Here is a 12,312-nt window from a genome sequence, read left to right as displayed (position 1 = left end):
CTGTGGTTTTAAAGTAAAATTAGTCACAATATTTAAAATATATATGTATATAATCTGATGTGCGCGAAATGCAACTGTATATTCAGATACTGACCTATTACTGTATCGTGCAAGGCCCCTCTGAAAGAAGGTGTATCGTATCAATTCTATACAATTTCATACTTTATTATGACCATAAAGGTAGTTACTCTCGATTCTTGTCTATCAGAATCACAGCCAGGAAGCAGTCGCTAGAAACTCCAAGTTTCGCTGAGTAAAGATATTACATCAATCTTTGTCGGGCAACAGGCTAACAAACAATTTTGAGGATGTAAAGATGTGCATCGGCCTGGTGTTTACAACGGCAAAACCTTGGAGGATAAATAGTGTGTATTCTGATAGATAGGGATCAGTGAGATCTGAACAGAGAGCAGGGGATTATAGACACGACTGGAGAGAGAGTGGTCTTGCTACGCACATGCGTCTGAAGGCCTGATGCAGGTCTGACACCAAGGTAGTGGTCGAGTTACACTCTACCTACACTACGATATCGAAAAGAACAAGGCTACTTTCTACTTCCATCCCACGAGACTTCGAGAACGTCACCTTCTAGTTGAAACAGGTATTTTCCTAACATCATGCCGAGACACTCTTAGTGAGACCTAAAGTTCAAATTAGTGTGTATTGTGTGTTCATTTACTATTCAACGCTATGTAGGTACAACCTCTCGCATGAGGATTAATCAGTGGTTAATAATCACCAAGCGAGTATGATTGATGAAAAGTTCTATCGCTACGCAAGGGACATCTGAAGGTCCCAGGTTAAGATTACCGGTTCCTAAGGGAACGATACGGTATACACAAAATCATTATGGTGTATTTTTGTAACTTTCAAACAAAAATTGGAAAATACATTAGCACTTAATTGCTTTTCTCCTTTGTTTCAGGAGTTGGAACCACCAAACAATGGATTTTATTGATTACTATTTTAATATATTAAAAATCAAGCTTTGCTTTTAAGAGCAAGAAATATTGTAGGGCATTTTTACAAGATCTAGTTCATTTTTTTAAAAATTTTAGGTCATTCTACAAGTCATGTTTTGAAATTGTTTAGGTCATGTATTTCCGAGCCATATTTGAAATGATTTTAAAAAGTAACAGTTACTTGAACCTAAAAAGTAACTGTAAGTAACTTCCAATACATCATTTTTAATAACCTATATATATAAAAATGGATGTATGTGTATATATGTGTGTGTATGTTTGTTCCGTTATAACTCTCGAACGCCTGGAGCGATTTAACTAGGTACACGTATCTCTTCCAATATGGAAAGAAATACTGTGGGGTTAAGACACCCCTGGCACCCCTAGGAGTGTGGGTGGGAAGGGGTGACATGTAAAAATAATCGAAAACGACTGATATTAATGTGGAATCCATAGTTGTCGGTGTCTCTAAAATGAATAGTGACATTCCCAATGCCGTTCAACTCCAAGACACTTCTGGCACCCCTAGGGGAGGGGAGGAAAGGGGTGACATGTAATAAAACGACTGATATTAGTGTGGAACAGGCGCGGCTCGTGCATTACTTTCCTGGGGGTTCACCGAAGTCATATGACACATATTCAGTTTCTGCAAAAAACTTTCTTCGCGAAACAAAGGGATCGGGGGGGGGGGGGGGGGTTAAAAAGATTGGCACATAATTTTTTCATAGAATGAGGTTTCATAGTAGAGGTGTGCGAATAAATTTAGGACTAAAACTAAGTGCAATAAATTGTGCCTCAATGAAATAAATTTCGGGTCTCATTAGAAAATCATGGACGTCCTCAGGATTTGTTCCAGGAATGGGAAGCAAGATCTATTTTTTTCCAGGGGGAACAAACGAGGCACATTTTTCCCTGTAATAGTGTTGTTCTCTCAAAAAACACTCCTTCAGTCCCTGCAACGCCTTTATAATACTTATCATAAATTACTGTGACTGAAATGAAATTATATGTGTGTAATAAATAGTTTAAGGTTTACATTAATTTTCCGGGGGGGGTGGCCTCTCTTCCCCTTCGGACGTCCATGCCTGCAATTATAAAATGACTAAACACAATGGTCCTACAATTATTAAAGGGAAATGGCAATCAATGGCATGTGCGTACTAGAAACCTGAGACCCTTTCATTGAAACGCTACAGCTTTTTTTTTTCTATCTTCAAATTTGGAGTTGGTCGACCAGCACACGCTTTATCTCTAATTTTCTTTCAACAGACGAAAAAATTTGTTTCCGTTAATTGTATGCATTTTAGCGGTCATTTCTTACCTGCGCAGACGGCAACACCTACACTGCATCAAATGACGTAACATAGTCCATCCTTTGGAGCATCAATACTTCACAACAACTATCCAAGCACTTCGAAAACTTACAACCTTGAAACATTGACACCGACAGGATTTGTTACGTCTTCCTTTCTTGTCTAATATCGCGTTATTATTTTACTTTCACATATCCGAAGTGTTTCCATCTTTAAGGAAAAAGTCTGAATTCATGCTCGAATTATTTTAGTAATGTATTTCTTTTATTTTAATTCATCGCGTCTATTTCCAGCTTTCATTCATTTCTACTCATCCTTCTCTGCCCAATTTTGCATTTATGCCAAGAAGTTATGCACAAAAATTGTTCAACAGAGAAGATTGAATATGTAACGAATGCGCTTCAAACTTGAACCTCACAGGGCAACACTGGATGTAAGGAACCAGCTGGGCCTTACTCGCAGCCCGCAGCGAGGACGGTGCCTTCTTGCTTCTGCTGTGGCTTCTGAGAGAGCACGAACTGCGCATGACCGTTGGTTGGAGATCGAGGTTCCTCAGTATCCTTTGCCATATATTTTGCCCATATAGCTCGCATATAGCTTACCCCGAGCTTCTGCCTGCCGCCCGAACCTTCACAATGGCAGGAGCTCTCCTGAGGGGGTTCAGCTGAGGGTCTGCACGAGGGCGGCCGACTCGCGGTTTCTCTTTCTCAGGAAAATAATTTGCCGTGTTACGGACTTATTGTGTAGAAATTTTAGCGAAAAATTGCCAAAGGTAAAGACATTGTTTATTGTCCATTCTCGAGGTAAATGCCGTATATTACTGGGGGTTCACTGATCCTGTGCGCTATAGGGCCAACCGCGCCTGGTGTGGAATCCATAGTTTTCGGGGTCGCTAAGATGAATAGTGTTTCTCCCAATGTCGTTCAACTCCAAGACACCCCTGGCACCCCTAGGAGTTTGGGTGGGAAGGGGGTCACATTTAAAATAATCGAAAACGACCGATATTAGTGTGGAATCCGTACTTGTCGGGGTCGCTAAGATGAATAGTGACACTCATAATGCCGTTCAACTCCAAGACACCCCTGGCACTCCTAGGGGTAGGGGGTGGGAAGGGGGTGACATGTTAAACGACAGATATTAGTGTCGAATCCATAGTTTCGTTCTACTTTTCATGAGTACTATTTCTGAAAAACATTCATTATATTTTCCGTACATATTCTTCCTTGCAATAAGCTGCCAAACCATTTACACACATTTTCTGGATATATATATATATATATATATATATATATATATATATATATATATATATATATATATATATATATATACTGTTAAGGTTGAATTTTAATATTTTGTAATGTACTGACTGAATCGCATGCTTTACTAACATCAAGATATAAAACATCGTCCATTGAGAATGCAAATGTTTTATTTCCAAATTGAAAACAAATCGAGATATTTTGGCTGTGGTCTATTTAGAATGCAATTGATTCATCGCTGCTATGCTATTATGTGATGCCTACATATATCCAATATTGATATATTGAGAGTATTTTTGGTCCATGTACAGAATTTGGAAGCAGCCACGAGAGTGCAAACTCCAACAGCTAATGAAACCTTGCGACAATTTCCTAAACCAACCACAAACACCATCCGAGTATTAGAATAACCACTTGCAATTTAATCTGTCAATTGTGGGAGTTGCATAACAATGGTAGTGGTCTTCTGTTCTTACTTTTGTTCTTAAAAGACAAAAAGTTTGAATAATAGTGGAATCAAAGTAGTTAATTGATTTCCATAATATGAATTATTTATTTTATTTTGCTACCGAATGACAAATTTGTAATGAAATTGTTTCATCTCCATCTCGTTTCCAAAATGCAGTGTTGAGTGCATTTGAGGGTTCTATCTGAAACTTCAATAATAATTTACAGCACAAGTAAATAACGAAACAACTACTGCTCTTTAGAGATGATTCAACATATCAGCTCTTGCAATGATACAAACTTCCAGCCTAATGGTGACGAGGGTTCAAAAAATATATCATGTCAAACTTTAAAGTGCTCTCGTCAAAAAATGAAAAATTGGACATACAACATTTACATTCTCAGTTGACGACATATTGTTTTTATTACAATATTGCTTCACTGATGATATTAATGACACTTTTAACAAAGTCGTACTCGTTCTCATTAAGTACCTTTTTAGCTATGAAAACTAAGATACTTATACATTATGCTCTCAAAGATTTACCATGTATACTTTGTGACAAATTATGAGAAATTACGACATAACATAAACAATTTCCACTAGCATGATTAGTTTTTGACGTTGAATAACATTTATTTTCAGTATTCAAGAATTTCTGCCAGGAATTCTGCTATAAAATGCATAAAGGTATGATAATATTTAATTTGAAGCGTTTTTAACTGCAAAATGAAACAGGACATACACCATTCAGATATAAGTTTTTCACTTTGGTAGCATACAGATATAAGCCACTGAAGCAAGGTCGCCCGCAGGGGGTATAGGGGATTTGAGATTTCTGGAAATAATTATTGAAATTCGAGTGATGAAATTGTAGAGATATCATACAACAAAATAAATTGTTTTCGTTGACTTACAAGCAGGGCCGTATCAAGGTTTGAGGAGGCCCCTGGACAAAATGTTTTGTGGGGGCCCCCATTTTTTTTATTATTTCTTACTAGGAGCTTTATTAGCTCAATATGTTAACCACCAATTTTCAGCAGTTGAAATGGTAGACCTGATTTTCGAATCAGTAGTCATTCGCAATCGAACATATTGCAGATAGGTTTGCACGGAGAATAGAGCAGAAAAATAAAGTTACAGGACGAAAATTCTGCGTCTAAATGTCTAGAGTATATTATGAAGAGTGAACACCGTAACTACAATATATAGTAAATACTAAGGGGGTTCAGACAAGAACAGAGAACTGAGCAGTAGACTGTACTTATGTACATAATTTATTATAAATGATATTATTTACAATTAAGAGTAAATATGTCACTAGATATGCACGGTCCATCTACTGGACAATTACCGACAGGTTCATTGTGGAAATTGCAGTAACTACACTTTCTTCAAGAAAATTCCCAAAAGCTTAACACTTATAATAGACACACTTTTCTTACCTTTTTCGCATAAAATTCATCTACTATATCATCGAGTTCAATTCACGAACAAGTGCATGTTCAATGCTTAATAAACAAAGATCGGATAAGCGATCCTGTCCCATGGCAGCAAGAAGCCTGCCTTTCACTAATTTCATTTCTGAGAAAGCGCTAGTATATTTTATCTCCACAATTTTTTTTTCCTTGAAAAACTCAACAGTTCTAATACGATGTTATTAACGAAAGAACGTTATGTACTTCGTAGGATTATTTATAATCTTAATCGTATCTGAGAATTGATTGTTTGAATAAGTGTGCCTTATTTCCACACCACAGCCAAATCATTCCATGGTATAAAGTATACTGAGCTTCAGATATCTAAAAAACCAAGAGCGTATATAAGCTCTTTGCTACAAACGGATCAACTGAGAGCTGTGCTACAATTGGATGCAGAAGATTGTAGACATACGACAATATTGAAGTTTTTTTGATTCTTAAAATTCAACTTCTTATGAAATTTTTCACAAGCATAGCCAGTTTGTTAAAATATTTTTTTCGTGGAGGCCTTTCACAGCTTCCTTTTGGTGGGGGCCCCGGTGCAATTGCCCCAGTTGCCCATAGGTTAATCCGGCCCTGCTTACAAGCCACAAGTTACAGCACTTACTATCATTATTATTATTATTATTATTATTATGGGATGAAGGGTTACATTTAAGCTTACAGTTTATTTTACACTGATTTAACTATAAAAAAGGAGCTTTTTGTCCTGCAAGAATTAACGTTAAGTGTACAGTTATGCAAATTATATGCAGATATACAGAATATGGAATTTTCAAATGTGTATATATATATATTAAAAAAAACATTAGTAGTAGTAGTAGTAATAATAGTACTACTAATAACACAAGTAATACCATTAATGATAATAATAATAAAAATCTATGACTGCCTCCCCCATGAAAAATTCTGCGGGCGCCTTTGCTGACTGAAGTGTTATTTCCGAGAATACTTTCGTGGAAAGCAAAATATCTAATAGTAAGTTCATGTTCATCAACTCAGTACTTTGAATAATGGCGTTAGTATTCACATTTTTAACTAACTTGAAACACAAGTTGTGAATCCGAGTTATACGACACGTAGATTTTGTGCACAAGTTTGAATTTTGGTAATCGACACTGATTTAAATTGTATTGTATTGAACTCTTAGTTGTTGTGTTTGCACGGCAAAACATGCCTATTTTTAAACTTAACACTCATTTCTTTTGCAAACTTCTTAACACTACTGACTGATCCCACGTTAAATCACCCAGGCTATGCAACCAACCGATTCAGATTTTAATGAAACTTTGTGTATTTCTTAATACTAACAAGGTATGAACACATACATTTTTTTCTACTGTAGACCTCATAGTTACTGAGGAACAGGAGGATAAAATTTCAGAATTTTGTCTGGCTCGGTTATTGACGAGGCCATGGTGGTGGCTTGCAATGCTTAACAGAGAAATACATTTCTCTATTTTTTCCCTAAATTGCATAGATATATGTATATTCCATTTAAAAGGTTGCCACCAAGATTCATTTGAACTGAGAGTCAGAAAAAAAATATTGTATTGTAAATAATGTTGATTTTTTGCGTCAACTTGCGACGTTACTCAAATGCATTATCACTAAAAGGCACTACAGTTATCATGCCCATTTTATTTTCAAATTCAAGCTCAAAGTATGTTTTAATAGTCTATAAAATAAAATTATTGGCTTTCTCACTGTGTGTGTGAATGATTTGATTTCTTTTACCTTGAGATTCGGTCACTTTTGGTCAATTTCGAAGATAAGGATGAATTGTGATAAAATGAAATAGGTAATGGGACAATCACAAACACATATGGACAGCAGTAAACACAAGTCCCATAGGGGCCATGTGACCAGACGCCAGAGCCTCGTCAGTCCGCAAAATGCAGTCCAGGGTGTAGTACAAGAAAGTGAAGTTGACTTTTGGGTGTCTTGGAAGGGGTCACTCCTATGTGTGTGTGTGTGTGTGTGTGTGTGTGTTGGTGTGTGGTGACCTCCGTGGTAGAGTAGTTAGCATAGAGACAATGACGCCAGAGCTCACGGGTTCAAATCCCGCCCTGGCAATGGGTGATCTTTGTGAGTGCCGTTTCATCAATTGTATCATATGATCACCAATTCACGTCTTGGAGATTAGCCAAAAGTGGCAGAAAATCGAAGTAAAATAAACAAAATCAATAAACAACAAACCATTTGTGTATGTGCCTGTGTGTGTGTGTGTGTGTGATTCATGTCTTGTATTATATTTCCCATTTTCACAGAGTTCCTACACCCAGTGGACACAACCCATAATGACGGAACAGTGCTTTACTGCGACTGCGTATCAAGCTGCACGAGGGTTTCTGTTCATTTCCTTCGTTATGAACCTATCAAGTAGGTCCTATATTTCAAGTTACAACAATATGTAAACAAATGTAATAGTTATAATTAAGATGATACAATAGTGTATTTTGTCGGAAACACAATGATAATACGCATGTGGATGAGAATATACAATAATTTTAAGGAAGTATCACTTCTTGTGGTCATAAATGGTGTTTTTTTTAGTGTGATAGAACTTTCGATATGGATAGCTGTCATTTGTTTTGTTTTGATGACATGTTGTTTTGTCATTTCATATCAGTGAGCATTAGCAAATGATCATGGAAAGACTGACGCCGCAACAACGTTTACAAATTGTGGAAATATATTTCCAAAATCAATGTTCTGTTCGCCAAACGTATAGAGCACTTCAGAATTTGTATGGTGAACATAATCGTCCATCAGAGCAACTTATTCGTCGAACTATTGATAAATTTCGAACTACACTTAGTCTACTCGATGAAACACCAACAACAAGACAAAGAAGTGTACGGAAGAAAATATCGGTGCTGTCAGTGATGGTGTTGAAGAAGATCCGAATTTGTCTATTCTTCGCCGTTCTCAACAACTTGGACTGTGTCCATCCACTACTTGAAAACTTTTACTTAAAGATCTTGGTCTACACCAAACAAGATCCAATTGGTGCAAGAACTGAAGCCGCAAGACCATAAGAAGCGTCGTTTGTTTGGTGAATGGTGCCTAAATCAATTAGAAACTGATCAAGTTTTTATCGACAAATTGTGTTTAGTAACGAAGCTCATTTCTCGTTAAATGGTGATGTCAACAAGCACAATTGCCGTATATGGAGTAATACCAATCCTCAGGAACCACACGAGGCTCCATTGCATCCTGAAAAATGCACTGTCTGGTGTGAGTTACATGCTGCAGGCGTCATCGGTCCTTATTTCTTTAAAAATGAGGCCGCCGCGCGTGTTACTGTCAATGGTTGTCGTTACAGATCAATGATCAGTGATTATTTGTTTTCAAATTTGCATGACATCGACCTGCAACAGTTATTGTTTCAAGAAGATGGTGCCACACCTCATACTGCTACCGCAACAATCGATTTATTGAAAGAACAATTTGGCGACAAAATTATTTCCACTAATGGTCCAGTGAATTGACCTCCATGATCATGTGACCTAACGCCACTGTATTATTTTCTTTAGGGATATGTAAAGTCTCTGGTTTATGCTGATAAACCAGCAACAATTGACGCTTTGGAAGCCAACATAACTCGTGTTATTAACGACACACGTCCACAATTACTTGAAAAAGTTGTTCAAAATTGGACTGATCGAATCCGGTTCATCACTGCTAGTCGTGTTGAAAATATGCCGGAAATTATTTTCAAAAAGTAAATGTCAGAAAGTTATCTTTCAAATAAAAACACAATTGGCTTCAAACTTAATTTTTATATGTCTTATTTCAATTCAAAGTTCTATCTTGAGGATATAAGGGAGAAGATTGGCAGTGAATTATTGGCTAAGGAACAAAGAGCCGAATTATTCGAGATATTTATTGCACATAGTAAGGTGTTTTCAGAGAGGCCTGACACTGCCAAGAACTTAGTTTGTGATATTCATTTGTCCAGTACCGTTCCAGTGAGTCAAAAACCGTACCCGATTCCAGTGGCAAAAAGCTGCAAAAATGGAAAGATTGGGAAATAATTGTGCCTTGTAACTCTCCGTACTTGAACCCGCTAATTGTTGTGGGCAAACCGGATGGGTCTGTACGTCCGTGTTTAGATTTTCGGTTAATGAACAAGTTCGTTATTGTTCCTAGACGTTCTGTTGAACCAGTAGACGAAGCACTTCAGAAATTTAAAGGTGCATAGTACTTTAATAGTTTTGATTTGGTATTCGGGTATCTGCAGATTCCTGTAAAGCAAGAATGCCAGTCATACACTGCATTTTCGTATACACGAAGACAGTGGATGTTTACAAAAATGCCTTTCGGAATAGCTAACGCAGTATCAGTATTTGTTTCGGCTATGCATTATATATTTGGGCCCGAAACTGTTTCATTTCTGACGCAGTATATCGACGATTTATTACTCTTTGATAGTGACTTGCAGAAACATTTCCGGCACATTAATTATGTTTTGACGAGACTAGAAGAATTTGGAATGACGGTGAAGTTTAAGTAATGTGACTGAGTTAAGTCGGAAATATTATATTTAGGCCATATTGTTTCAAGGGATTCCATCCAAACAGGTCCTAAGAAAAACTACGACATTTTAAATATTCCTAGACATAGAAATAGAAAAGACGTTAAGAAATTTTTGGGACTTGCCGGTTGAAGGAGAAAGTACATTGAAAATTTTGCAGTGAAATTGCAACCACTTACTTATATCTTGTCCAAAAATGTGAAATTTCAATGGACAGAAGTAGAAAGTGAAGCCTTCGAATTGATGAAACTTGAATTGGTTAGTGCTCCTGCGCTGTCGCAACCAGATTTTACTAAAGAATTTTGCCTGAAGCCAGATGCCTGTGGAAAAGGGCTTGGTTGCGTTTTGTTCCAGACCGACGGACATCATATTTTCCTTATTCAATATGCTAGCCGAAAGTTACGTAACAATGAACTTCATTTTTCTGTTCATGAACTTGAGTGCCTTGCTATTTTATTTGGAATAGAACGCTTTGCAGTCTATCTTAAGGGGCCAAAATTTAAAATTTATACTGATCATAAAGGACTACAGTGGCTGCAAAATAGTAAAAATTGACCCGTTGGTCTTTGAAAATCCAATCATATCAGTTCGAAATAGTGTATGTTAGTGGAAAGGAAAATATTATTCCTTATACGTTATCTAGATATCCTGTGAAGGCAGATACTGAGAGCAAGCTGGAGCCTGATTGTCTGCATTACCACATACATTTTCTCTGGGGAGAAGATGAAGATGAAGAAGAGAGTGATTGGAAAGAAGCCCAGGCTAAATATTCTTTTTACAGTGAAATGATTGCTAAACTTCAACAGCCTAGTGAAAACGAAGATGCAGGCATAACCAGGTTACGGAAGTCATTTAAACTTCATCATGGATTACTGTTTACAAGTTACAGTGTGGAGGCTCCTGCTACGCCCTTTGGATGTACGTACTTAAATGTTATTTACCTCGGCTACAGAAATATCTTAATCTCAGGGGATAGGTTCTTTGTTTCAGAATTCCAAATAAGAAAGCGTTTTATAGCCAAGAGGATATAGTTAAATGCGGATCTATATTCTGAGAACTATACAAAATACAGAGAAAAAATATATATAGCGACATTGAAATATATCGAAAATTTACGTCGGTTACATTCTTCTTGAAAGGAAATCTTCTTCTTCTTTCTCTTCGTAATTATGGAAAGGCTTCTTCTTCTTCTCTCTCTTGATTATAGAATAGGCTTCTTCTTCTTTGATTATGGAAAATACTTCTTTTATTATTTCTTCTATATATAAGAAATCTAGTTGCGTCGTCTCGCTTCCTTTTCTTTATGCCTTATATATGTCTTCTTTCCCTTTCCCCGTTTCTTTGGCAAACGATACAAGCTATACTAATATAAAGGAGTAGGGTCGACTAAACTGACACTAGCGCCACCTCCTATGTAACGACCAAAGGGGAATAACCAGGATCGCTAATAACAAGCGCTGCCAATGGCCCAGTGCGACTAAAAAAGAAGCGCAACCGTAAAGTGCTTCGGGGCGTCTAGTTGACCACAGTGCCACCGGGGAACGGACAAATACAAAAACTGACGATGTTCTCCTCGTCAGAGAATCAAAAAGAAATTGAGATGAGATTTCTGAATTCATTTGTTCACTTAATAACTTTCATAAACGTTTCATATGCGGCCATATCCTTAATTCTTTTAATTTACTATATACATCATTCTATTCACTCCTTTTATAATTTTTATACCCTTCCTTTATATATTTTTATTTACTATAACATATATAATCGCTCTTCTCCGCTCCTAGTTTGTACAATGAGTTCTGCTCTTCTTTATATGGCGGGCTGCCATCTATCGTTGCTTCCGACAAACCATTCCTCCTTGCAACCTTCATTGTGTCATCGAAACTGGCACGTGCCACTCCACAGTACAAATTGTGTGTTCCGAATTCGAGACGTTCCGAGCTGCTGAATAAAATTAGTAGTGTAATTGAGGGTACTACTGGGACGAGAAGGTATGAACCCCCCTCAGGCAGATTTGGCTACACTTAAAACTAGCTCAACATGCCCATATGAGCTTTTTGCTCAAGTGTGGTACTCCGTCTAATCCAAGATTTTTGTAAAAATGCACTCGGGAATTTCCCAGGAAAGTATGACCCCCTCAGATTAATTTGGCTACACTTACAAAAGCTGCATCTGTGAGATTGTTGTCCATAAGCTTGTTAAAAATAAGCCCCTCTTGATATTGTTTTTGTCTACACTTAAAAATAGAGCAAACGTATTAACACACCCACACCCACCCACACACACACACACACACACACATACAC

At 37.2% G+C, this 12,312-nt stretch overlaps 1 protein-coding gene across 1 annotated transcript in view; it reads left to right on the top strand.

The window, feature by feature from the left end:
* LOC146004976 (uncharacterized) overlaps nt 1-12,312 on the top strand; it is a 36,064-nt gene that overhangs the window by 3,077 nt on the left and 20,675 nt on the right. The window contains exons 4-5 of the mRNA XM_083144059.1: nt 4,631-4,675; nt 7,737-7,848. Coding sequence (XP_083000185.1) covers nt 4,631-4,675; nt 7,737-7,848 — 157 coding nt within the window. The remainder of the gene's footprint in view (nt 1-4,630; nt 4,676-7,736; nt 7,849-12,312) is intronic.

This window comes from Lepisma saccharinum, chromosome 22 (assembly GCF_977018435.1).
Source record: "Lepisma saccharinum chromosome 22, izLepSacc3.1, whole genome shotgun sequence".
NCBI lineage: Eukaryota > Metazoa > Arthropoda > Insecta > Zygentoma > Lepismatidae > Lepisma > Lepisma saccharinum.
Note: the sequence above shows the minus strand (reverse complement) of the source record. Positions and strands in the feature narration are given on the sequence as shown.